Raw genomic sequence first — 27,626 nt, 5'->3', positions numbered from 1 at the left:
GGGGGGGTGTCAGTGTGTGTCTTATCTGAACAGCTTGACCTGTGTGTGTGTGTGTGTGTGTGTGTGTCTCACCTGAACAGTTTGACCTGTGTCAGCGCAGCGCTGAAGTCTCTGGCCCTCAGGTTCTCGATCAGGGATTGGATGGCCGTCTCCGTGTTGGTGTGAGCGGCGTCCGACATGCAAACGTCCTCCTGAGCGTCACTTCCTGTCTCCTGAGAGTCACTTCCTGTCTCCGCCTCCTTCAGGCAGCTCTCCAGGAGGCTGAGCTCCTCGGACATGTTGGTCACCTGAAGATGACGGAGCTGCCGGTTATTATCTGCAGAGCTCCATATGTGATATTAACCAGATTAAAGCTGATCGATCCTCTAACAGGATGAGCCGCCCGTCCCGTTTAATGAAGACCATCGCAGAGTTTGAGACACCCACTGGTTATTCAGAGACCTTTATTCTGAGATGTTTGGTCATTATTCGAGACATAAAGCCACTTTCTTGACATATAAAGTCCTGATTGTGAGATACTCACGTCAATATATAAGTCTTTATTATTTAGAAACACGAACTCACAGACGGAAATGTGCTTCATATGAACAGAGAGACAAGAATCTGAGGACGCGTCTCTCTGACTCACAACATGCATAAATAAAATGAGTGTTTCTGATTCTCTCTCCACAGCGACTCGGGGCGAACAGAGCAGACGCTCAGTGCCGGTCTTTAGATCTGAACAGCTGACTCACCTCGGCCTCCCTCTTGATGGTGTCCACTCTGCTGATCAGCTTGCAGTACGCCTGGAAGAGCAGCAGCAGCTGGAAGTGAAGCTTGTAGAGCCTGCGACACAACTCCAGCTCCTACACACACACACACACACACAGTCGGTGAGAGACAGGAGAGCTCAGAGGGGAGATGAGGAGTCAGGATGAGTTCCTCCTCTAGAGTCAGAGTGTAAAACTTGCAGGAGAAACAGAGAGGAGCAGGAAGCGAGCAATGCACCGCTGTGGACGTCATTTCACTCCTACAACTATTACCCGTTTATATATCAAGTCACACTTTGGATAATAGATGAGAGAACCTGAAGAATAAAATGGAAAAGTCCCAAAAATATGAAAATGCCCAAAAAAAGAAGAAATATCCAGATTTTTTCTTAAAAATGTCTGAAAAATATTGAGAAAGAAATCGAGAAAAAAAGTTTTGCTAAATATAAAAACTAAATAGAAATCTAAAATAAATATATGGCAGAAGGATCAATAAACTAAATTGTGAAGATTCCCCAAAAATGTCCTAGAAGACTGAAATATATTCAGAACTGGGGGCAAAAAGTGTGACTAAAATAAGTACAAAATGCCCCAAAAATCTGAGAGAATGTTTAAAAAACCTCTGTCTGACAGCAAGGCTCATATTATTAAAGGGTTGAATTTATTGGGAGTTTAAATACACATCGTCTGCTCCCTGCTGTGCTCCTCTGTTCCTGCTGCAGTCACACACTGGCTGAAGTCTTCCTCACACACACCTGAACCCCCCCTTTAACAGGTGATCATGTGGTTAGATGGTTTCCTGGGTTAGAAGCGGGCGGGCGGGGGGGGGGGGGATGAAAGGGTTAACAAGGCATCTGGTGTGAGCAGGAAGTGAGTGTACCAGAATGAGAGAAACCCCCCCCAGAATTCAGACCCTGATCCAGGAGGACACGTGATGCTCAGCCGATGAGAGGGAGAAGAAACATGCAGAATGAGAGAGAGGAGATCCTGACGACAATATGAGCTCTCTGCCCGTCCTCTGACTCGCTCTGCCGTCATCAGAGTGCTGCACGGGCTTCAGATGTCATGTTAGGATTAAGACCTCGCAAACACTCCTTCGTTAGCGTTAGCATTCTGGTTTTGGTGAGGAAGTTTAAAGTCTCTCTGATTTTTATTCTTTATTGCTGGCGAAGAAAAATTCTCAAAACTCTAACATGATAACGATACAGCTTTTCCAAATCTCAATTCTTACTGAGTAGAGCTTGAACGCACCATAATGTAACTGTGGTTCGTGCTCTGACAGCTGACAGCTAACAGCGAGCTAGCTCTCCCGCACACTTCAACACAGATTAGCCGTTTCACTTGTAGCATGATGCGTCCCAAACACATTTTCTATCTTCCCCCGGGACGCCGTCTGTCTGGAGCCCTGAGGATACCACCTGAGGGTCTGCAGGAACACCAGTACGCTCAGGTTCTGGCATCAACTTGGTACCAAAGTATGAGTTCTGGGGACGTCCCCGGGGTTCAGATCTCCCTGCAGACAGACCCATCGTAGCAACAGAGGAAAGCCCATGTTGCCATACAGGATACCAGTAAATTATAATGGGTGAGGGGGGGTTAAATGAAGGTGGATATGGGGGAGGGGAAATGAGATGGTCAGTGTTTGTCCGGAGGATGGTTAACAGTCTATAACATGAGAACCACTTACTGCCAGACTCTCCATGTGCTAAGCAAGAAGGTGAGCGGGTCACAACAGGAGGAGAGAAAGATCCAGAATTAGTGAGCGATACATGGCAGAGACACAGAGACAGGAAGCCGCTCCTTCCTCTTCCTCACAAACACATCAGCACAAACACACGCCCTTATTCTGAAAGGGTGTTCGGACCGGACGAGGGTTTCATACAGAGAGTCTAAACTGTAGAGGAGTGAGTCCAGCTTCTCCTGGCGTCAGTGAGGATCAGAAACAGGGAAGCGGCGATGGTCTGTGGGCGGGGCTTACACTTCTACATCAGGTCTGAACGAACAGGAGCGAAGACTCGACTGCAGCTAAGCTAGGTTAGCACAGGTTAGCTGCATCACTAGTGTAAAGCAGTGTGTTAGAGCGGCTCCTCAGAGAATGCAAAGCTAATGACAGCTAAACTCCTGTGTGTGTGTGTGTGTGTGTGTGTGTGTGTGTGTGTGTGTGTGTGTGTGTGTGTGTGTGTGTGTGTGTGTGTGTGTGTGTGTGTGTTAGTGACATCACAAAAGGACTGAAGGGACATGCTGTTCAATCTGCAGCACAGTCAACACGGTGAAGTGTCTTGGTTCATGCCGGAGACGTTAGCAGGAGAGTTAGCGTGTGGCTTAAAGGGGCCCTCTTCTTCTGTGGTGTTCCCTCCCCTGTTGTTCTGTAGGTTTTAGTGCATGTCAATGGTCTACAAGGGCTCTAATCCCTGTGTTCCCCGCCTGAAACGCCTCCATGTTTACTTCCAGAACATGGTGAAATCACTATGGAACACTAGTGCTCCTATTGGCTAGCACTCCAACAGATTGTTATTGATAGGCTAAGGGGGCGGGACATCTCTAAGTAGGTTGACCAATCAGAGCAGCCTGGGCTCTGGTTTCAGACAGAGGGTGAAAAGAGGAGATGCAGCACAGGCAGTATGAGACATTAAGAGCTTTTGCACATTAGAGCATGGAGACTACATATTAGTACACTCTGAAGAATGTTAGGGCTCCTTTAATGCAAATACAGCATTTCATAGGCTTATGGAGACGTTCTCTATGTAGATGGAAAACCTACGTTTCTTCTCACAAACACATGCAGAACTGAGGGCCGTCATCATGACACCATGTTTCAGCGTACAGAGCGCTTGAACCCTCTCAGCTCTACCCCCTGCTCCTACCTGAGTGTGAGTGTCCGCTCTCCGGTCACTCTCTTTGTCTCCAAAGGTTTTCCTGCAGTTCTCCAGCCACTGCAGGAATAAAACAGCAGAATTAGGGGGGGGGGGCAGTGGACGTCTGCATACTGTGTATGTATGTGATAAAGGTTGGTGGGGGGGGGGAAATGTAATAACAGGGTTGTACTTAGAGAATTAAAGGAGGCCTGTGCAGAGACGGGTTGGTCTCCAGGCCTCCAGGGAACATCCAGTCTCATTCAATTAGCCCCGCCCCCCAACCCCCCTCAACCCCCCACCGCCGGCCTGCTGTAAGTGATTTAGGAGAGGGACGTTATTTTTATCCTGCAGCAGGAGATGTGATGCAGACACTAAGAGCAGCTCCTCTCAGAACACACCGAGGATCAGTCCTTTATTCCATTTAGCTCGTCAAGCATCGGCCAATTAACTCCACACACACACACACACACCACACACACCACACACCACACACCACACACACACACACACACACACACACACACACACACACACACACACAAGATAAAAGCAGATAACTTCAACAAATAGGTAGAAAAACTATCAAATCCTCAGGACTTAACATGTTTGTAAAATCTAAATCTAAACTATTAAAGGCAGAATCCCCACAAAAAAATTATCATTAAAAAAGATCCTTTAAAGGCAGTAGAGTAAACAGGAAGTGGGGATGATGAGCGAGGACTCACCAGCTCGGCGGCCTCCCTCTTGGCGTTGTAGGTGTCCAGGTGTTCCTGTAACTCCAGCACACTAAACTTCAGAGTCTCCAACAGGCCACAAGAGACCAGCTACAGGACAGGACAACACACACATTAACACAACACACACCACAGAGAGCTCCAGGACACACACACACACACACACACACACACACACACACAGACACACACACACACACACACACACACACAGCTGCAGGACTGAGTCCTCAAACCCAGACATGAGTCAGTATCTCAGCACTTCCTGTCCCCTGGTCTGGAGGTCAATGGTTTCCTGAATGTGATTTTGATTGTTAGCCTCCTTTAGCTTAGCGGTGGTGACGTGAAGTCATGTGACCGTCCTATAGTTCCTTTGTAGCCTAGCGTTAGCCTGTTACTTCAGACATAAAGAGGTGTGAATATGTGGAGATTAATCCTGCAGAACTAAAGATTATTTTCTGACAGAATCCAAAATCACATGGAGGAATCCCATTGGACCAGAGAGATGCTGCCTTCAGGGACCCACACATAAACCCCACATCCTGCAGCTCTATGTGCACAGCATGCAGTGATTCATAAATAATTAACATGTTTCTACACCACAGAAGTATTTCCCATCATGCAGCTCACCGTCTCTGCGTCCAGCAGCACCGTGGGACACTGGGATCGAGACGTCATCACCTCCAGAGAGCTCAGGAACTGATTCCCCATCCGCTGCAGACTCTCCCCCAGGAACCTCACTGAGGAGTGGGTGATGGAGCTGAACTTCCTCTGCATGCTCTGTGAGGAGCGGGGGGGAGGAAAAAGAAACAGACCTGTGTGGGTTTCATGTTATCTATTGTAATATAATATGTAGAATATTACCGATACCACTTTCAGTGCATGATAACGGTACGAGGAACCCCCCATGGTGCCGCAGCTCTGAGCAGCCTGCAGGGCTCACCTGGAAGAGTCTGGAGAACACGTGGAAGGTGTAAACAGCCGAGGAGCCGTCCGTGTCGGACAGCATCTGGTTGACATGGCAACGCCACGCCTCCTCCTCGCTCTCGTAGGCGACGGGCTGGAAGGCAGCGAGGATGGCGGAGAAGAAGGGCAAAGGAGGAGGGGAGGCCTGGGTCTCCGGGAAGCTATCTGCGTCACCTTCATCCTGACTGCAACACACACAAACACACTACTGAAGGGCACTGTGTAAACACACTCTCTCCGGTGAACAGCGTCACATCGTTTCCTCCCTGCAGCTCCAATCTGCTGCAGAGCCCCGGAACAATAACAACAGCAGCTAATAGCATTAGCATCTCCCCCACACACACACACTCCCCCCTCCCACACACACAATCTCTCTCTGATACTCACAGGCCGGTGGGGCCGAACAGCCTGAAGAAGCACACAGAGTAAAGGTATCTGAAGCCGGCGCTGTGCACAGCCTCTGTCCTCATCCTCACCCTGAATAACACTCTCCCCCTCTCCCCTCCACACACTCTCTCTGCCGCGCTGCAGCTGCTAGCACGCAGGACTGCAGAGACACACACATTCACTCCTGCTATCAGAGGCAGCTCCTCTCCTCTCGGGGAACAACGTCAGATTGTTGAGTGTTGCTCGCAAAATCCTCTCAAACTGAAGAACGTCCTGCTGGACAATCTCTCACAGCCCACACACACACACACACACACACACACACACACACACACACACACACACACACACACACACACACACACACACACACACACACATACACACAGTATAAGATAAGGAGAGACCTTCAGTACAGTGTGTGTGTGTGTGTGTGTGTGTGTGTGTGTGTGTGTGTGTGTGTGTGTGTGTGTGTGTGTGTGTGTGTGTTCTGGCTTTATGAGCGTCCTCCAGCCGGACTTGGCCCACCTTCAGATGTTCGGCTGTGGATCAGAGCCAGACCCCAGACCCCCCCCTCAGGCCATCTCAAAGGGCTTTGGATCTGGTATTTGAGGAGTAATCTTTAAGGGTACAGCAGCGTGCAGTCGTCCCTGAAGCTGTGATTAAAGTGTGTTTGTAATGACTGAATCATCCCTCTTCACTGAACACTAACGCATTGAAGAATGAGAGGTGTTTTAATGTTCAGATTGATATCTTTAACGTGATGCTGACTGCTGTCCTCTATAACCCCAGAGAAATGAAGGAGGAGTCCATGATGAAGAGGAGGAGAGGATCAGATATGATTAATAACCACAGAGTAACACATGAAGCGACCCCCTGCTGATTCTGCAGATCTGATCGTCTCCTCTCCAGAACAGCTGAGTACACCACAGCCCCCCCCTGCAGGATGCATCAGGTGTTATGTTTCATATACACCTACCTGGACATGTCGGAGAGGTCGCCCCCCTCCTCCTCCTCACAGCGCTCGTCCAGCTCCTTCAGAGCCAGCGTCACGTCCTCCTCCCATCCGTAGCTGCTGTCGGGGTCCGGGTCTGGATCAGGGTCAGGTTCCTGCTGCGTCTCTGGGGGGAGCTGCAGCACTATAGGGGAGTCCTCCTCACACACCGACCCCGGGGGGGTGTCTATGGCCGGTGGGGGAGGGGGGGCCGGGTCCAGGTCCTCCTGAGGGTCCTGGAGCTCACACAGCTCCGAGGGGTCAGAGGGCAGCGGGGGGACGGAGCAGAACCCTGTGTCTGTACTCACACTGCTGCTGAGGTCCTCTCCCAACGTCATACTGACCCCGTCCTGCAACCAGAGGGGGGGGGGGGTTACACATAATGTTTAGTTCAGCAGGAAAATCTCCACATATTAAAAACACGTCATGATTTCTGAAGTAACAAGCTAATGCTACAAAGGAACTACAGCACGGTCACATGACCTCACCACCGCTAAGCTAAAGGAGGCTAACGTTGGGTGTGATGACGTTGAGTCGTCTCATTTAGACTCTTGTTGGTTTTTAAACCCACCAGAGGGGTATTTACTGACGTGTTTTATGTAGTAGAACAGAGTGTTTGGATCTCTTAGTTCTTAATTCCGGCCTCAGGTAACAGCAGCCTGATGCTGGATGGTTCTCTTCCACACAGGAAATGACTGATTATGAATCACTACTTGGGATGATTGTACATTAAAAGGATCTCTCCTGACACTTAGATTGCTCGGTTAGCTCTTAATACCCCAGCTTCACTGCTGAGCTTCTGTTACCGGCTGAATTAAGGCGTTGCTTAAGATCTCTCGTGAGTTGAAATGACCGACAGGGATTTCAAGTCAGCCCTTTTCATGAGTTGTACTTCCTCTGAGATGTCTCTTTATGTCCCTTAATGTCCCTCTGCTCACTAACGCCTCTCATGAGAAATTACAGAAAAAGAAAGGGATCAATTATCAGAAGCCGGTATCTGCGAGTCTATCACTGAAGTGCCATTAAAGCCAGACCTCAGTGGTTATCAATCATCAGCGGGACAGAGGAACGACAGCAGATCAATCAGATCTGTGACGGACCACTATCTGAGGATTTATACCTTCAGTGCATTAATACAGCGTGTGAGCGACGGCACTAATGTAAAGGCAGCAAACAGCAGTAATAATCAGGGAGGACCGGGAGAGGATAAGGGTCCTGTGACCGATTATTAAATATCTGTTCTGAGATCTCACGGTTACTTTAAGCTCCTCCTCCTGGCACATAAGGACCGAGCTACATTGCTAGCTCCTTTTCAGCTACTAACCTTCAAGAACCCTGTGGTCCTCTGCTGCTGGTTTGTTAGAGGTTCCCAGTAACACCAGCAAACAGCAGATTGGTGAAGCATCTTTCGTTAACTATGCCACAAACCTACTGCACAAAAGCCCTGTAGACATCAGGGATGCTCGGTGGACGTCTTTAAAATACAACTCTAACTTATTTGTGCACTTTAGCCTTTAGGAATCCAGCTCCTGCTCTCTGCTGCAGTTTAACCTGTCAGCTGGTTGAGTTGTATTTGTTCCTCCTTTTAATGCACAATGAAATCGTCTTACCTTAATCTACACATTTCTTACACGTCTTTTCTGTGGTCGTTTTTATGTCTTTTACTGGTAACTGTATTCTGTGTTATGCACATTTAAAGGGAGTAAGAGATGTGAAGCCCTCTGATCTGCAGGTCTCAAACAAAGGTTATTTTTATTATAATTGTTAAAGACTTCTGAGGCGGGGGCCCTGTGTGAACATTAGGAACAAATGTTTAAGAATACATATTTATATTTGACTTCATTCATTAAAAGTTATCATTAAGTTAATGTTTAGAAATGTAAATAGAATTTTAGTAGTGGATTTTAGTGTCTCTCGCCCCCTCCCCCGCTGATTGTCTCCCTGCAGGTGCAGCCTCTCCCTCAGGTGATCCCAATCCCCAATCAGGGCCTGCATAGAGGACGGCAGAGGGTGCCAGTAGCGTTTCAGTTTAGCAAATCAGTTTCCTTTTCCCCCCGGTTATTTTATATCTTGTTCCTTCCCCTAGACAACAAGGGCACGTAACAGTAACAAATGAAAATGATCGGCCCATTCATCTGGAGATTTCACACCTTGTTTTGCACAAATATTATCTTCTCAAGTTTTATTTGAAATAATACAAAAGTTTTCGTCCCAAACTCTTCCTGCAACAGTTATTGATACTTGAAGAATGAATCGTTTGCTATTCATTCACTTTTTCAAATTGACTAAAACACAAAATACATCTTCTGGATTAATGAGGTGTTTTCAGATTAAGAGAGGGTTAATAATTAAGAGCTCTTGCTGTTTTTTATTAAGAGTGTCGTGCATTAGGAAGGGGGGGTGGGGGTATGGCTGACAGCCAGCGGATGACGGCGGAGCGATATTACAGAAAGCTTTTAGAAGAGCGCGTCCTCCGTATTGATGGTTTTATCTGAGGCTCATTACACTAAGAGCCGCAGTGATGGGGGAGATGTCCTTCAGATGATATTCAGACACAGACACACACAGCGCTGAGTAATAAAGCATTGACGCTCTCTATAAATATGTATGAGGTAAGATTAAATTAAAGACAACAGATTGGGACATTTCCTCTAAAATCCTGCAGCCTGTGCAGTGTCGTATACTCACCACTGTTAGTGTTAGCGTCAGGAGGGCAGAGCTGTTCACTACGGACGACTAGAGCTGCCGTTACAGTCAAACAGGAATAAAAAAATGACTCATAAAAAAATGCATAAATGAAAGCTTCTGTTATTAAATAAAGGTGGTCAATTATTATTTCTGTGCATACTTATTTAGTTTGAAATGATCATGCATTCATTATTACAATGCTTTTATTCCACACTTATTTCTATTTGAAATCATGAATTTATTTGAGTCATTTTTTTATAATATGGGCAGCTTTAGTCCTCCATACAGGATGTTAATATTGCAGCTTGTTAATATGAAGCAAACTGAAGGTTTCAAAGTGACCACACCACGTGTAACAGACGTATACTCACACTTGCTTCTGATGGAGGTTAATCAGCTGGAGTCCATTAAAAGTTAGATGGAGGTTCAGGTGTTACAGGAGGTTTAGTCGTCAGGTGTTACTGGAGGTTTAGTCGTCAGGTGTTACAGGAGGTTTAGTCGTCAGGTGTTACAGGAGGTTTAGTCGTCAGGTGGAGGTTTAGTCGTCAGGTGGAGGTTTAGTCGTCAGGTGTTACAGGAGGTTTAGTCGTCAGGTGGAGGTTTAGTCGTCAGGTGGAGGTTTAGTCGTCAGGTGGAGGTTTAGTCGTCAGGTGGAGGTTTAGACGTCAGGTGGAGGTTTAGTCGTCAGGTGGAGGTTTAGTCGTCAGGTGCTACTGGAGGTTTAGTCGTCAGGTGGAGGTTTAGTCGTCAGGTGGAGGTTTAGTCGTCAGGTGCTACTGGAGGTTTAGTCGTCAGGTGGAGGTTTAGTCGTCAGGTGGAGGTTTAGTCGTCAGGTGGAGGTTTAGACGTCAGGTGGAGGTTTAGTCGTCAGGTGGAGGTTTAGTCGTCAGGTGGAGGTTTAGACGTCAGGTGGAGGTTTAGTCGTCAGGTGGAGGTTTAGACGTCAGGTGGAGGTTTAGTCGTCAGGTGGAGGTTTAGTCGTCAGGTGGAGGTTTAGTCGTCAGGTGGAGGTTTAGTCGTCAGGTGGAGGTTCAGTCGTCAGGTGGAGGTTCAGTCGTCAGGTGCTAATGAGCAGTGACAGCTGGCCTGAGGTGAGCTTCTGATTTCATTTCCACAAATCAAAAGCAAGCAAGCCCCACCATATTTACCACATGAATTAGAAGCAAGAGCCTGCAGAGCAAAACTGTGACAGGAGGAAAAACTAAAGCAGCACACAAAGCCAGGACCACAGAACCAGGACTACAGAAGCCCCCCCACACACACACACACAGACACACACACGGGACCCTCTGCCTCTGACAGACGTGAGAGGTCAAACACAGAGCAGAGAAACAGGAAGAAACAGAGCTAGAAAGCACCCGAGCACCAGAGCTCATTTTTGCCCCCCAGTGATCGCACCTCAGGCAGCTGGCTGCTGGTGTCTGAATGGATCCTCTCCAGCATGGGGCTGTCCAGGGGGGGCAGGGGGGGCAGAGGGGCCTCCTCTGTCAGGGCGCTGCTGCATGACTCCTGCGAGCGCTGCAGGGAGTCCCGCTGCAGGGGGTCCTGATGCAGCGAGTCCTGGTGCAGGGAATCCACATGGGTGTCGTCCGTGGCGGAGTCACTGTTCATCTGCGGGGGGGGGTCAGCACCGTCAACACACACTTCACTATATGATCCTCATAAAAAAGCAGGCAGGGCTGGGATTCTGTCCTCGGTTTTTTTACTTGACTTTAATCTCAAAATTCTGACTTCAATCCCAGAATTAAGAAAAGCAAACATGTGACGGGACCTGAGCATTTAAGGTTTGTACTTCTAGTCCTTCAGAAATATATTTTCTGAAAATCTCAGACTTAATTTACTTTGAAAAAAAGTGAGTTTTAATCCATTTATTTTTTGGAATCTCTTTTGTTCATGAAGGCACTGAACATCTCAGGGTTCCTTCATTAACGCCAGCACCCTTTATATTTACTAAAGAGTTTATGATCTTTTAACTATTCTTCTGAATATCTCAATTATTTTAAGTTCCGTATTTCACAAAATCTGAAAATATAAAGTTTAATTAAATAATCAAAAATATAATTAGTTTCATACATTTAACTCCATCAATGTGGACTAAATCCTGTTGGACCGGTCCAACAGGGTTTAATCGTGTTGGACCGGTCCAACAGGGTTTAGTCGTGTTGGACCGGTCCAACAGGACTAAACCCTGTTGGACCGGTCCAACAGGGTTTAATCGTGTTGCCTCGATGTTCTCAGAGCTCGACTTTTAGTCATTTTAGTTTCAATTAATCCAGAACTTTAATTCTGCTGCAGGCAAAAGTGAGATCATGCGACGTAAACAAGTAATTATGTTTAAACTTTGATATCTCATACTTCATTAATGATGCATGCTTTAATAGAGAATAACGGCATGACTTCAAACACGGTGGGGTAATTCTGTGACCGTGCAACAGGAAGAAGAACGGAGTTATAAAGAGGAAGGTTTTAGATTAATGAGGTTATTATGGGATAACAGCTTGCAAAGCGAAGCAAAGCAGTGAAGAGTTAGAGAGTCAAGCTGCCATTATAATACATACATAAAATAAAGGAGGAATAAAGAAAGATAAGTATTATAATATCAAACAAAATGATTCTGATTTCAACTCATTTCTATATTTAATTACTTTCCTCAAAAAATTCAAATGATTGTTTAATTAATGAAAAAATGCATAAACATCAAATATAATAAATAGTGGTATAAAGAAAGTTTTACAAAGAGAATATTAAACAAAAAGGCAAATTGAATAAAACCATTATGATGAATACATAAACTATAATAATAATCAATGTGATGAAAAGATCAAAGTATTTTGGCCATATTTGTATTCTCAATTGTACTGAACCTTTATTTGATCGCTGCCTCTCGTCATTATTTTAATGCATTTATTTATTATAATGGCAGCGCTCTCCACACAGGACGAGCCAGATGCAGGACCATGCTGTTAATCTGAACTCTGTTTTACTCTGGAATATAATCTCTGTCCTCCTCTCGTGAGCATCAGTGACTCACTTCGATCCACTCCACTTACCTACAAGACAAACCAACCCACTACAGGAAGACAGCATTTATCTAGCAGGGGGAGAGGGGTCATCTACCACCAGCAGGAAGCAAGCTCAGTCCCCCGTCCACCAGCAGCAGCTCCACACACACACATACACACGCACGCACACGCGCACACGCACACGCACGCACACGCACACACACGCCAGCGGCTGTGAGCAGCAGCAGGTGGGTGGGGGGGGGTGTTGTTCCCTGCTACAGAAGGACTTACGAGGACGTGTCTAGCGCTCAGTACCTCCTCCTCTGAAGACTCGTCCGTGTCCTCATGGTTGGTGAGGTTGAGGCTGGGCGTGCTGCCGGTGAACTGGCACTCCTGCAGCGACGGCGTGTCCCCCCCGCCTTTGTCCATGCTCTCCAGGGAGCGGCGCCGCACCCCCCAGTTAAAGTTGTCCATGCTCTCCCCCTGCAGGAAGACGGCAGCAGCAGTGAGACACAAGCAGCAGAGACAGAATACAGGAGACGCAACGGGAACACATCACGATAAAGACAGTAATCCGAAAGGTGGAATCAATTACGGTTTATTTATTTTCTGGAATCGTTTTATTATTATTCTGAAAAGAAATCTAAAAATGTTCCCAAAAAAAACTGTTTTCATTTATTACTTTTTTATTACTTTTCTGAAATCTCAAAAATCTGAGATTAAAATCCAAAAAAGTCTCAATTTAATTTGAAATCTGAAGGAAATAATCCACTTTTTATTTCCTGTTCTTCTGAATTTATTTTGTTCATTGTTCTAAAAATCTCAGAATTCTTCAATAAAAAGTTTTTATCTTTTTCTAAAAATTGCTACATAGAAATAGCTCAGAACACATTTTGGGATGGAAAATGTTTCAAAACTACAAAAGAAAAGGATTCACATCCGAGAGAGATGCACCGCTCCATCTGTCTCAGATTACTACACAGATGTATTCAACTTTTTGCATGAAAGAGAAGTTACTAAATGTCAACCACAGTTCTCAGAACGAGGTCCGACGCTCGGAATAAAACACATGTATAACTTTTATTTCTCGGGTCAAAGGATAAAACATCTGAAGTGTTGAACTGTGTTTTCATCAATTCATTACTTTTCTGAAATTTCCAAATTCTGAGATTAAACCAAAAAAGTCTCGATTCAATTTGAAATCTGAAGGAAAATTATCAACTTTCTATTTCATTTATTTATTTTTCAGAGAATCTCAGAAATCTCAGAAATATAGATTCTTTTTTCTGGATTTATTTAGTTCATTATTGTTTCTGAAGGAAAAAACCAAAGAGGATCTGGAGAGGAGCATCTCTAACAGCCGTTTAAACCAGAGGTCACTACAGGTGAAAACACACAGAGACAGTATTGGGGGGGTGGGGGGGCTGCAGAGAGTGTGTGGCCCTCAGACTTACCTGCAGCTCCTTGTGGCAGAACAAGAGAAGGAATACAGGAATAAGTGTTAGTGGACTGGAGACGGTTAGACAGACTCACAGCAAACTCCAGAGGTTCATGAGAGATCTGAACATCAGAGGGCTAACTCCCCGAACACCTGAGTACACCCAGCGGCGAACTCCCCCCCTCTCACCTCGGCGTCCTCCAGCTCCACATCCAGGAAGTCGAAGTCCTTAAAGACCCCGAACTGCTGCTCGCTGCCGCCGTCCTCCCCCATCACCTCCTCCTCCCGCACCACCTCCTCCACCGTGGGGATCAGACTGGTCTGCTGGTCCGCCGAGTCCAGGTCCTCGCTGGAGGAGAACACCACCTGCACGGAGGGGGAGGGGGACGGGAGGGGACTTTAGTATAAAGACCTGCAAGGTGTTCACAGTCTTTAGAGAAGGAGGAAGAGGAGGGTCTTACCGAGGGGTTCTTGGGGATGCCGGACTCGGGGCCACATAGAGACAAGACGTTCATCAGTCGCTCCCTGGTCCTCCTCTGCACACACACCGAGAGAGGAGACTTTAGACACGTGAGTGTGTGTGTGTGTACACGTGTGTGTGTGTGTGTGTGTGTACACGTGTGTGTGTGTGTGTGTGTGTATGTGTGTACCTGGGACAGCTGTGGTCTCTTCCAGCTGACCGGCACCAGCCCGTTGGAGTTGGACCCTGAGGAGGTGGAGGAGGTGCTGCGGGTCACGGCGATCACCTGAGGCTTCCCGTTGCGCCCGGCCGCAGAGCGCTGGTCTCCGTACTTATGCCCGATGATGGGCGTCTACACAGTGGGGGGGGGACGAGTTAGATATACACACACACACACACCACCCACACCCACACCCACACCCACACCCACACCCACACCCACACCCACACACACACACACACACACACACACACACCTCGGAGATGTCGAAGTGGAAGTCGAGCGTTTTCCCGGGCAGCTCCTTGGAGGCGTTGTTGAAGATCCGGGTGAAGGCGATCTCCGGGGAGCCGCAGGACTCTGAGCTGTAGGAGCGCTGCACGTCGTCCGGGACCACCAGGCTGGCCGAGCGCGACACCACCAGCTTCAGGATGTTCTGAGCCTCCTTCCAGTGCGGGCTCTGAGGAGAGACAGCCAGGGGTCAGAGGTCAACAGGTCTTATTATTCTTTATCTATACACTTCATACAGACTTCCACAGTTTAACCCAGGAGGGAAATCTGCTTTACTGAGACTGAAGTGACATTTCCTTCCATTTAGCTCATATTCTGAATTTAAGACAAACTCTTTCTGTATATTTTCTGGTAATATTCAGTTTGTTGCCGTTTACACAACTAATAAAGAGTGTGACTGAATGAATTGTTCTCAGCCCTGAATCAATTAGCAGTGTGTCTGTGTTCCTGTGGGAGTGCACAACTAATAAACATTGAAGTCCCAGAAATGATAGAAATTCTTGCTTTGATCCCTCTTGTAATCATTCAAACGTACAAGAATTCAATACATATTTGGTTCTAAATATTATTTAGTTTTTTTTACTTTATTAAGTTTTTTAATTTGCATTAAACTAAACAACATTTGAATTCAAAAGGCAAACACTAGGGGGGGGGGGGGGGGGTTCTATTTGTTTTATTTATAATGGCTTAGTTTTTAGGGAAAAACAAGTCAATAAATACAAAATAATGAATGTTTTTTAATGCAGATCTGTGTCTCAGAACCCAGAGCAGGCATCCCTCTCTCTCCTAACATGTCCTACCATGGACAGCCTAGTTTAACATCGGGGGGTTAAAGGATGCACACACACAATGCCTCCTGCAGAGCGTCCTGAGGCTGATATATTAATAGTAATGTAAGGATGAGAGCAGCTGATGAAAGGCTCCACACAGAGCGGCTGCAGGAAGAGCCTCTGAACAAAGACCCCGGACGTATGTGACGCTATTCATAGAGCGGCATTCACACACAGAGGGCTGCAGGAAACATGGGAACTACATGTAGTGAACCGCCCCCCCCCAGGGGAGAGAGTCCTGGTGCTACCACAGACAATAATGCAATGAGTAATGAAACTTATACGGACTTCAAGGATATGAGATACAGGGGAGTCTAACGGCCAGTTAAAGGTAAAAGAACCCTGGGGGGGGGGGGGGAGGTTATACTACCAGAAAACATCTATTATTTCTACTAATTTACAAACATGAATAATCTTTAAGCTTAAAAATATATAACAGGCAGTGAAGACATTTCTAAATATCCCTAAAGTCCCCAATAAGTGGGAGCTAAAGTAACTTTTAAACGGCACATCTTTTTAAATGTGCTGTTATCAGCGACACCCCCTTTAAAGGGTTTTAGTATTCATCATTTTATCTCTATCTGAGTTTGATATTTTTATTTTAAAAGGTTTTAACTTATATTATTTAACACTTTTATCAGCGACATTTCCTTTGAAGTAAATCATTATTAATATTCCTTCTGTGCAAATGTAAAACTCAACTCATGTTTGCACATTTAATTCTGATTAGTAAATGTACAATTAATTTTTGATACTTATCTTTTTTTATCTCAAAGATAGAATTATAAATGTGTAATTATTTTGATTAAATTGTACCCCCCCAATAACCTCAGGGTGTCTGGGTTTTATTTCTTGCTAATTTAGGAGTTTAACCTTAGAAGTAAACCTGATAAAACACAAGTGGCTCTCGTACATAATTGTAAATAATGTCTCTAATCCGCCCCCCCCCCCCTACAGGAAGTGCTTCTCACCTGGACGTATTTCCCGATGATCTTCATGATCTCCAGGTTGAACTGTTTGACGGGCGCCGCTGACAGGTCGATGTGACTCAGCAGACTGTGGATGATCTGCAACAAGGACTGCTGCATGCTGGGAAGTCCCTTCTCCAGCAGCTGAGGGACACAGAGAGGATGCTACCTCAGGAGACTCACAGGAACAAAGACAACCTTTCATACACCAAAGATAAACGAAAAGAAGAGCATGCATTTAAGTATGCGAGCAGTCCCTCGTACCTCAGCCAGGTAGGTGACCAGGTTTAACGTGATGTCAGCGAAGGCGTCGTGCAGGTATCTGCAGACCACGTTGATCCAGTTGCTGCAGTCTCTGGAGTAGCTGTGTGTGCTGTACAGGCTCATCATGTGGGCCAGGTTAGAGAGGGTGGGCGACTTCTCCTCGGCACACACCTTCGCTATCTTATCCGCCGTCTCCTTACAGAACGGCGTCGGGCTGTCAAAATGCTGGATCAGGTGAGGCAGCAGGCACAGGATGTTCAGAGGGAAACCTGCAGGAACACAGTCACAGTGAGCACGTCTGAAGCCAACACAACCAGAGGGGAACCTGCAGGAACACAGTGAGCACGTCTGAAGCTAACACAACCAGAGGGGAACCTGCAGGAACACAGTGAGCACGTCTGAAGCTAACACAACCAGAGGGGAACCTGCAGGAACACAGTCACAGTGAGCACGTCTGAAGCTAACACAACCAGAGGGGAACCTGCAGGAACACAGTGAGCACGTCTGAAGCTAACACAACCAGAGGGGAACCTGCAGGAACACAGTGAGCACGTCTGAAGCTAACACAACCAGAGGGGAACCTGCAGGAACACAGTGAGCACGTCTGAAGCTAATATAACCAGAGGGGAACCTGCAGGAACACAGTTAGCACGTCTGAAGCTAACACAACCAGAGGGGAACCTGCAGGAACACAGTTAGCACGTCTGAAGCTCACACAACCAGAGGGGAACCTGCAGGAACACAGTCACAGTGAGCACGTCTGAAGCTAACACAACCAGAGGGGAACCTGCAGGAACACAGTGAGCACGTCTGAAGCTAACACAACCAGAGGGGAACCTGCAGGAACACAGTGAGCACGTCTGAAGCTAACACAACCAGAGGGGAACCTGCAGGAACACAGTGAGCACGTCTGAAGCTAACACAACCAGAGGGGAACCTGCAGGAACACAGTTAGCACGTCTGAAGCTAACACAACCAGAGGGGAACCTGCAGGAACACAGTGAGCACGTCTGAAGCTCACACAACCAGAGGGGAACCTGCAGGAACACAGTGAGCACGTCTGAAGCTAACACAACCAGAGGGGAACCTGCAGGAACACAGTTAGTATGTCTGAAGCTAACACAACCAGAGGTGAACCTGCAGGAACACAGTTAGCATGTCTGAAGCTAACACAACCAGAGGGGAACCTGCAGGAACACAGTTAGCACGTCTGAAGCTAATATAACCAGAGGGGAACCTGCAGGAACACAGTGAGCACGTCTGAAGCTAACACAACCAGAGGGGAACCTGCAGGAACACAGTGAGCACGTCTGAAGCTCACACAACCAGAGGGGAACCTGCAGGAACACAGTGAGCACGTCTGAAGCTAACACAACCAGAGGGGAACCTGCAGGAACACAGTGAGCACGTCTGAAGCTAACACAACCAGAGGGGAACCTGCAGGAACACAGTTAGCACGTCTGAAGCTAACACAACCAGAGGGGAACCTGCAGGAACACAGTCACAGTGAGCACGTCTGAAGCCAACACAACCAGAGGGGAACCTGCAGGAACACAGTCACAGTGAGCACGTCTGAAGCTAACACAACCAGAGGGGAACCTGCAGGAACACAGTCACAGTGAGCACGTCTGAAGCTAATATAACCAGAGGGGAACCTGCAGGAACACAGTGAGCACGTCTGAAGCTAACACAACCAGAGGGGAACCTGCAGGAACACAGTTAGCATGTCTGAAGCTAACACAACCAGAGGGGAACCTGCAGGAACACAGTTAGCACGTCTGAAGCTAACACAACCAGAGGGGATATAATAGTTTCTGGACTTCCTCTCACCTGCCACCTGCGACGGGTCGACCAGAGTGTTTCTGGAGACGCTGATGAGCTTGCTGAGCAGGTGGATGGTGAGCTCCTGGGTGGAGGCGGAGGTGAAGCCCTTGAGAAAGAGCTGCAGCAGGCCGGGGAAGCTGTACCACTTCAGCTTGTTCTGCACGTTCTCCAGGCGCTGCCGGCTGTCAGCTCTCTCCAGCGGCAGCGGGCCCAGCAGCGTGTTCAGCAACTTCAGCGCCAGCAGGTACTCGAACTCGTAGTCCGACTCCAGCAGCGAGGCCGCGATCCAGAACACCGTGGCCATCAGGTTGGAGGGATCCACTGGGGGCAGGGCGTCCCCTCCTGGACCCCCGCCCCCCCCCGAGGCAGGATAAGCTGCGAGTGCGGGCCAGGTTCCCGTGGCTGCCGGCGAGGCGGTCAGCGATGTCCAGCGTGTTGCTGCGTCGCCGGTCCGCCTTCCTCTCCCCCATCAGGGAGGCTCTGAGCGAGTTACTGCGAGCGTGCAGGAAGAGACCCCCGCTGCTCAGGTTCAGCTGACCCGTGCTCTTCCTGTTGGCGGCAAACTTGGGACCCAGCAGGTGGTCCCGCGCTGCAGAGGTCCTGCAGGGAGAGGAGAAATCGGTCTGTAAATTTGACTAAAAGCATTCTTGTTTTTTTTGCAGGTGAGTTTTGTTTTTCCATTTCCTCCAAACACTTCATACATTAGTTGTATGAAGTCATTCATGCTGCATGCTTTTAGTCACACCTGGTTGTTAAAGCACTGCAGCCTCTGCTGTCCAGGCTTAATTTAAAATAACGTACTCATAATATATAGCCCACAATTTCAGAGCGATATTCCTGGCTTTGAGGCGGTTTGAATTCATAAATATAGTTTGAAAAAGCCTTTTAGTTGAGATCCATTCAGAAAATGGATCTCCAGAATAGTTTTGCCCTCACGTTCCTTTCAGGACTCTATAACATTTAAAGTGAGGCCATGTCTGTCATCAGGACTTACTGAGCTAAGGCGGTGAGGAGGTCGTAGTTCTTCACGGTGTCTGCTAACGTGTCGATGCCCGACTCCAGAGTCAGGAGGAGTTCAATGACGAAGCCCTGAGCAGGAAGATGAACACAATCTATAGACATGCAAAAACTAGAAGCTGCACAGAGTTTGAATGTTGATTTAGAATTTGAATGTTGGATTGAATATTTTATCTGCCTAGCAACTGTACTCCTCCATTCCATCTTTACAATACCACCAAATGCATCTGTTTACTTTAGAAACTGAGCTATAAATACAAATGTTTATCCAGAAAGAGTAATGCTGTCCTGACCTGCGCCTCCTCTCCAGGGTCCCCCACCGTCTCCACCAGTCTGGACAGGATGTCGGACAGCGTGCCGAGGGTCAGCGGCTGCTTCAGAGCTCTGAAGATCTGGAAGGATCGTCCGGCGTAATGTCTGGAGGAGCAGGAGAGAGCGGTCTGCAGAGACACTTCACTCAGTAGGGAGTCCAGCTGGAAACCTGGGGGGGGGGGACAGGGTTATATCATCTTCATCTTCAGGAGGATTTGTGATGGATAACATGCAGCGAGCCGGGCTTTAGACCTAAATCTAAATCCAGGTGAGAAGCCCTAAATATACATAAACTACAGAAGAGGAAAAGGGCTGAAACCATGTTGGAGATCGGACCTCAGGTTAGAATTTTAAGTAACTTTTTTCCTGATTGAAGTCAGGATTCTGAAATAAACAGCCATTTGAAAAGAAACTCAAAGGGAGAAGAAATGGGAGACAACAAGAGTGACGTTTTAAAAGAACATGCTTAGAAGGAGTTAGAATAAAGACAAAACAGTGGGACACTTAAAAATCCAAAAGTCGAAATATGAAAAAAAGTCAGATCTTTTAGGAAAAAGTGATTTTAGTCAGATTTAAAAAGGTAACTTTAGTCAGATTTAAAAATGATAAGAATTAAAATCTCAGAATTGAGAATCCTGACTTTTTGTTGAGATTTGTTTAAAACATTTTTTTGATTGAAGTCAGAATTCAGACTTTTTCCCAAAATGATTTCCAGAACCTTTTGTTTTGGTTCTGAAAATATTATTTTTCATAATTCTGAGAAAACAAAACCGTTGTCGACCCGTCTTCTTCCCGCAGATTGGTACGACTGCTCATAGTCCCTTAGTAAGCAGAAGTCTGCTATCGAGAAGAAACAGACAGCTGGATGCTTAAACACACCCATCAGAATCAAATGTGGAACTAATAACAGTAAACAGGAAGTGCAGACCTGAGGGCGAGTGTTTGAAGACGGTCACTACGTGTCGGGCGAACACACTGAGCTGCTCGGCGCTCTTGATGTTCGGGTTCTTTGGAGAAACGTCCTCGTGGTTCCACAGCGGGCCACGCTTCCTGCACACACACACATACACACACATCAGGATTGTGTTTCTAAAAGCCAAGGAACCACAGCACACCTGAAAGCATCGCAGGTTATCACACCAGTTAAAACTTATGGAGGAATAAAGCTGCAGCATATTTGATTCTGTATGTTCAATAAAATTAATAAAGCAAATTAATTTGGAAAAAATTAAGTATGTAGTTAAATAAATGACTACATGTAAATAGAAAATAAAATAACTTGCTAAATAATAAAAATGACAGCAATTTGACTTTTTGTGTTTCTGTGAAAATGTGCTTTTAGATAACCTTCATTTTTCATCCTTTTGATCCATAATAATGTTCAAAATATTTAGTATTGTATACATATTTTAACTGTGTCATAAATGTAATATAATGGCAGCTTTAGACCTCCATAAAAAATGCCAATATGTCACCAAGCCAAAACACCAAGCCATGCGATGTAAAAATACCCTTTCAGACACAGCTGGAGGCGTGGAAGCAAACCAATGAGAAACATGGTGAACGTGTTCTGTGACTCAAACTGATAAATACTGGAGGGCAAATGTAGGGCATGAACAAATGTATGCATTAAATCCCAAAATTCAGATTCATTTGACTTCTTTCCCTTAAATCCTTGAAAAGGAGATTAATTAACGGCAAGTTAGTAAAGTTAAAGGAGTTATTCTAAAACCAGCAAACGAGAAGCAGACAAAAAGAGAGAGATTAATTAACCTGTGGGATTAGTTGCATTATACCTTTCACTTAAAGTCAGTAAGGTTTGATCGGGGTCAGACACTTTAAAAACCTCAAGACAAAACTTGAATTTGATTTTCATCCGTTGTCAAAAACCAAACAATATTCAAACAAAAACACCGAAGTGTATCCATCGCACGGCTCTGGGTGATCGAGTAATGCTATTCGTGGTGTTGCTGTTGGTACTCTCTCACCTGGAGGTGATGAACTCGATGAGAGCTTTGACTTTCTCGTCTTGTTCTACGGAAGCGTCCACCTCACTGAGCAGCGGGGGGGTGAGGTGGGACATGCCGCCCCCCCCCACCCCGAGGCTGATGCTGGAGGAGGTGGAGGAGGAGCTGAGGCCGGAGTCCGTCATCGGGGAGGGCTGACCGTCCGGCAGCAGCTCCTGCACGCCTGAGACAACACACACACACACACACACACACACACACCGTGAGAAATAACACTTCATTCATAGCCTTCACTCTGAGGAGCTTCGAATTGAATCTCAATGAAAGCAGTTTTGTGTTGATTGTTGCTGCCACCCAGTGGTCACCTCTGGTAGTACAACACATGAGTTTTCAGCTACACTCATCTATGGGGTTGATCTCTGCAGCTACACTCACCTATGGGGTTGAACTCTGCAGCTACACTCACCCGTGGGGTTGATCTCTGCAGCTACACTCACCTCTGGGGTTGATCTCTGCAGCTACACTCACCCGTGGGGTTGATCTCTGCAGCTACACTCACCTATGGGGTTGATCTCTGCAGCTACACTCACCTCTGGGGTTGAACTCTGCAGCTACACTCACCTGTGAGGTTGATCTCCGGGGCTGGGGGCTTCACAGTGAGGACTCGGGGCTCGTTGTAGTCCCTGTTTCGCAGCAGCACCATGGCCACAGACTGAACGCTGCTGTTGGCTCCCTGCACCACCAGCAGGTGGAGCAGCAGGCGCTTGCAGTGCTCGTACACCTCGGGGTGCTGGTGATCAAACCCTGGGGAGGACACAGAAGAAGAAGAGTGGTCAGTCAAAACTGTTTACCTTTAGTGCGTGCTGCAGCTGCCCCAACAGAGAGGACTGTGGCACTGTGCTCAGATAACATCTGCACAAAAGCACAATGTGTGAGAACATCCCGGTGCGTCTGGCCCACTTGGTTTGATATAACGTAGGGGAACATGGTAAATGTTTTCCTGACATACTAAACAGGAGTCGTGTGAGTCCGCACAGCTCACCTATAAAGATAGCATGCAGCAGGAGGTGCAGGTAGGCGCTCCACTCCACTTTGACCCCGTGGTCCACAATGAGGTCTGTCAGGAGGATCACTGCGATGTTGCACCTGGAAGAGACATCTATCAAGTTTACCCAGAGAGCCAACACAGGAAATAAGGATTGGGAGGGGGGGGGTGGCGAGGGGTCTTACCTGTGCAGTGGCACCCCGGGGGCGTTGGTCTCCGGCAAGTAATCCACCAGAGGAGACCAGCAGCCTCCGGTGGGGGGGAAGGGCAGCGGCTCGGGCCGGTTGTGGTCCATCACCTTCAGACGCCAGTTAGCATACAGCGGCATGGAGTCACCTGGGGGAGGGGGGCGCATAGAGAGGAGTTTAGTCTCAAAGATTATGGTTTATTTGAAGGTTTAAAGATGTCCTCTTACTCTTCTCCTCCTCGTAGGAGCCTCCGGAGCTGCTGCTGTATCGGGACTCCAGCCGGTGGTGCTGCCGGTTCAGGTTACTGTTCAGCCCGCTGTAGATGTCCAGGTGGGTGTAACTGCTGAAGGGAATGACAGAGATTTCATGGAGCACTATTCATGTCCCCCCGATCTGCTGACATCATGTTCCCTGTGAGTCGGCTCGTACCTGTCCTCCATGTTGGGGTCTTTCATCTTCCCCTCGTGATGTCCTTCGGTACCGGGCACCATGGTGTTGCTGCTGGAGGTCGTCCCTGAGGAGAGATGAAGTGGGGTTAATGTGTGGAGATTATTATAGGATTTCTGCTCTTGGTCCAGGGATACGCTGCTTGGTCTAACCTGAGGTGACGGAGGGGATCTTGTAGCTGGAGGTGATGCGGTAGTAAGGCGGGTTGTCCATGTGAGTGACGGCTGAGCTGACGGGCTCCGTGCTCTCCAGCTCAAACATCAGCTCCTCCAGCAGCTGCATGGTCTTATCCCGACCCAGGTACACCACCACGCGCTTCACCTGAGGACACACGGAGCACGATGGGAGACACAGGAGCATATAGTTGGGGCTGGCTCAAGCTTACTGTGGACTAGCCCCTCGTTATATGAATACAGTTTGATTGGTTGATGGAAAAGATGTCTTGGACTCACGTATGGCAGGAGGCTGGGGTCGCTGCTAACCCCCGACATGCTGGTGAGGAAGTGCAGGATGATCTTCAGGTTCTTAGGCCAGCTGTCAGCTAATGTCGTCCAAACGTTCTCGATCTCCGACCAGGCAAACTCATCCCCGTACTGAGGAGATATTTCATGTTTCAGGACTTCATAATAACACCAAGCACAGAGCAACTCGACTATATTGTAAAATGTAAAATATGTTATTACCAATCAGCTCAATGAGGGGAACAAACTGGACTCCAGGTAAACTCAACGTTTGTAATCTGATTACTTTGAACAGACAGTGAGGGTTTGTAATGAAATTAAAGATAGTGTTCTCTTTCTGGATCTTCACCTGTGAGCGAGGTATTTTGGTTCCTAAAGATTCAACCAATTCTTTTTGAAAAATGCGAGGTAAAAAAATCAGATCTGAAAACGGAGTTTCTCCTCAAAGGCTTTTTCTCTGAAGTTTGACTTTTCCCAAAAATTCCCCTTTTTTCAGGATTGACTTTTTTACTCCGTAATGAAATTTTTACCAAAATGTTGAATTTCTCAGAATTTTGACTTTTCTCATATTTCTGAAGTTTTCCTCAGAATTCTGAAATCTGTAAGCGATGTGATGTGCCGATAAGAAATTGATCAAGAGAGTTTGTGACAGGATTTCTCCAGCCTGTTCCCGTTGATCTGAAGACGGAGCTTTCCCCTCACCTTGGCGGTCATGAACATGAGGTTGTTGAGCACCATGGTTGTAGCTCGAGGCGAGCCCCAGCCTTCTCCTCTCAGCCAGCGCCGGCTGTTCACCATCATCACCTCCCGCTCGTCCTCCTCCTCCTCGCCGCTGCAGCAGTCCTCCGGCCGCCGCGTGGTGGGTTTCAGTTCCACCAGCTCCACGTTGTTCATCCAGGGCAGCAGGTAGTGCAGCATCACCTGCCGGCCACCAGGATGCGCCGTCTGGATCCGCTGACTCACCTCTGAGGGACAGGAAGTCAGAGAGTTAGAGAGCGACAGACAGGAAGTCAGAGAGTTAGAGCGTGACAGACAGGAAGTCAGAGAGTTAGAGAGCGACTGACAGGAAGTCAAAGAGTTAGAGAGCGACCGACAGGAAGTCAGAGGGTTAGAGCACGACAGACAGGAAGTTAGAGAGTTAGAGCGCGACAGACAGGAAGTCAGAGAGTTAGAGCGCGACAGACAGGAAGTCAGAGGGTTAGAGAGCGACCGACAGGAAGTCAGAGGGTTAGAGCGCGACAGACAGGAAGTTAGAGAGTTAGAGCGCGACAGACAGGAAGTCAGAGAGTTAGAGAGCGACTGACAGGAAGTCAAAGAGTTAGAGAGCGACCGACAGGAAGTCAGAGGGTTAGAGCGCGACAGACAGGAAGTTAGAGAGTTAGAGCGCGACAGACAGGAAGTCAGAGAGTTAGAGAGCGACTGACAGGAAGTCAAAGAGTTAGAGAGCAACCGACAGGAAGTCAGAGGGTTAGAGAGCAACCGACAGACAGGAAGTTAGAGAGTTAGAGCGCGACAGACAGGAAGTCAGAGGGTTAGAGAGCGACAGACAGGAAGTCAGAGAGTTAGAGCGCGACTGCAGTCAGAGGATAATGAAAGTGTCAGACCTGAGAAGATGGGCAGCGTGAGCTCAGGATAGGTCCGGGCGAGCTCCTCCGACAGCTGGTAGTACGAGACGGAGTAAAGGTGTGGCAGCGGGGAGGGGGGGGTCAGGATCCCGTCGCCTCTATGGATTTCCAGCTTGTGGGCGTACCGGAAGAGCTTGGGCTCCAGGATCTGTCACAGCCCAACTCATTAATCACAGATCAAATTGCAGAAGGTAGCGTTACGTGTGATGAAGAGAGGAGGACGGTACCTGCAGCAGCTGCATGGCCGCCTCGTAGATATCTCTGGAAGAATCAGCAGCTTTGAACAGGATCAGGTTCAGCAGCACCACCGTGTCAAACTGGTAATCCCTGAGAGGACAAGAAACCACACCAGTCACAACTGGCTCTCAAGTAGGGACAGTTTAACTAAAACGGAGACTAAAATCTGATGGTCCACACGTTTCTAAAGACTAAAATGTAAGGTCACAAACACAAACCATATCCTCAAAGTTTCCTCAATGTCCTGTGTGTGTGTGTGTGTGTGTGTGTGTGTGTTACCTGTTGTGGAAGACGTTGGCAATGGCCTTGAAGCAGCCTGCAGCCACGCGGCGGGCCCCGGTGTAGCAGCGGTCCACGGCCCAGAACATCAGGTTACTCTGATCCGGGTTCAGCTCCAGAAGCAGCATCACCGCCTCGCAGCCCAGCTGGTGCACCTGAGGACACACCGGCACTGTAACGGCCCGTACACACGGTTCCGTTGCACTGACGCTTCTCCCCATTCAATTTGAATGGGGAGAAGCGTTGCAGAACTGCATTGTGGTTCCGTTGCGTCGCGTCGGCTCCGTTGCTCACGGTGAAAGTTGAGAAAAGTTCAAATTTTCAAACATCGACGGAAGCGCCAGCCAATCAAACCCTGCGTATGTAATTATGCTGGGAGAGCCATCGCTCCTCCTTTTTAAGAAATGGATGAAAACATGATAACTGTTGGGAATCACCCGGTCTTGTACGACCAGTCCCTGTCCCCATACAGGGACACAAACAGGAGGAACCAGGCATGCAGGGAGGTAGCAGAGACAGTGGGTGAAACTGGTATGTATTCGCCTGTTTGGGGAGTTTATATCCAGTGTACATCGCTTTAACACTGAATGGACAGCTAGCAGGCGCACAGTATATTAAGCTAGCATGGCATGTTGCATAAAATAGCGCCATAGACATTAATGCCATAAATCTTCATATCCATTTTCGCAATAATCGAGCTCTAGAAAGTGGGCTTTTTTGCTTTGAGTGTCCGGAGGCGGGAGATTAATGTGATTGGTTGTCAGTGGCGTTAACCCCAAGCGCCAGACACGCCCTCCGGCAAGCGTCAACGTAACCGTGTGAACGCTGCGTAAGGTTCACACTGAATATGAACATATAACTCAGATGTCAGAGAGGTCAGTGATGAGTAAAGATGGCCGCCCTCACCTTCTTGTCCTGAGAGTCCAGGATGTTGTCCAGCCACTTGTAGAGGTATCCATCAGAGGAGAGGCCGACGTTATCAGCGACAGGACCGCAGCACAGCACCGCAGACATCGCCTAAGGAACATCAACACAGTCATCAGACAGGATGGATTGTAAACAGTAGTGGAGAGATGATGTATGTCTGTGTTGCTGCTAATGTTGGGCTATAAAGGAACTACAGCACGGTCACATGACTTCACATCACCACAGTGTGTGTGTGTGTGTGTGTGTGTATCAGTACCTTGAGAGCGCAGTACTGGTGTCGGTTGATCTGCATGTTGCGGTCGCTGTATCGGTCCAGAGGAGTGAACATGATGCTGAAGGGTCCGGCCCAGTGGCTGAACAGCATGAACAGACTGTGTCTGAGGGACTGCTGCGGGAAGATCGTCCTCCTCTGGTGTACTACACACACACACACACACACACACACACACACACA

At 47.6% G+C, this 27,626-nt stretch overlaps 1 protein-coding gene across 1 annotated transcript in view; it reads right to left on the bottom strand.

Moving 5' to 3' along the window:
- The window catches only part of fryl (furry homolog, like), a 62,644-nt gene that overhangs the window by 1,087 nt on the left and 33,931 nt on the right, over window positions 1-27,626 (bottom strand). Inside the window, 35 exon segments of the mRNA XM_063890702.1 lie at window positions 73-287; window positions 735-845; window positions 2,437-2,454; window positions 3,614-3,682; window positions 4,330-4,428; window positions 4,969-5,118; window positions 5,282-5,489; window positions 6,671-7,035; window positions 10,772-10,984; window positions 12,667-12,858; window positions 14,003-14,179; window positions 14,275-14,349; window positions 14,464-14,625; window positions 14,750-14,950; window positions 16,583-16,723; window positions 16,844-17,112; window positions 18,674-19,028; window positions 19,030-19,267; window positions 19,662-19,756; window positions 19,978-20,165; window positions 20,925-21,046; window positions 21,985-22,186; window positions 22,585-22,767; window positions 23,006-23,109; window positions 23,194-23,344; window positions 23,424-23,536; window positions 23,626-23,710; window positions 23,796-23,964; window positions 24,096-24,236; window positions 24,807-25,069; window positions 25,709-25,877; window positions 25,957-26,056; window positions 26,246-26,400; window positions 27,152-27,262; window positions 27,429-27,589. Of these exon segments, the coding sequence (XP_063746772.1) occupies window positions 73-287; window positions 735-845; window positions 2,437-2,454; window positions 3,614-3,682; window positions 4,330-4,428; window positions 4,969-5,118; window positions 5,282-5,489; window positions 6,671-7,035; window positions 10,772-10,984; window positions 12,667-12,858; window positions 14,003-14,179; window positions 14,275-14,349; window positions 14,464-14,625; window positions 14,750-14,950; window positions 16,583-16,723; window positions 16,844-17,112; window positions 18,674-19,028; window positions 19,030-19,267; window positions 19,662-19,756; window positions 19,978-20,165; window positions 20,925-21,046; window positions 21,985-22,186; window positions 22,585-22,767; window positions 23,006-23,109; window positions 23,194-23,344; window positions 23,424-23,536; window positions 23,626-23,710; window positions 23,796-23,964; window positions 24,096-24,236; window positions 24,807-25,069; window positions 25,709-25,877; window positions 25,957-26,056; window positions 26,246-26,400; window positions 27,152-27,262; window positions 27,429-27,589 (5,770 nt within the window).

This window comes from Eleginops maclovinus, chromosome 9 (genome assembly GCF_036324505.1).
Source record: "Eleginops maclovinus isolate JMC-PN-2008 ecotype Puerto Natales chromosome 9, JC_Emac_rtc_rv5, whole genome shotgun sequence".
Taxonomy (NCBI): Eukaryota; Metazoa; Chordata; class Actinopteri; order Perciformes; family Eleginopidae; genus Eleginops; species Eleginops maclovinus.
Note: the sequence above shows the minus strand (reverse complement) of the source record. Positions and strands in the feature narration are given on the sequence as shown.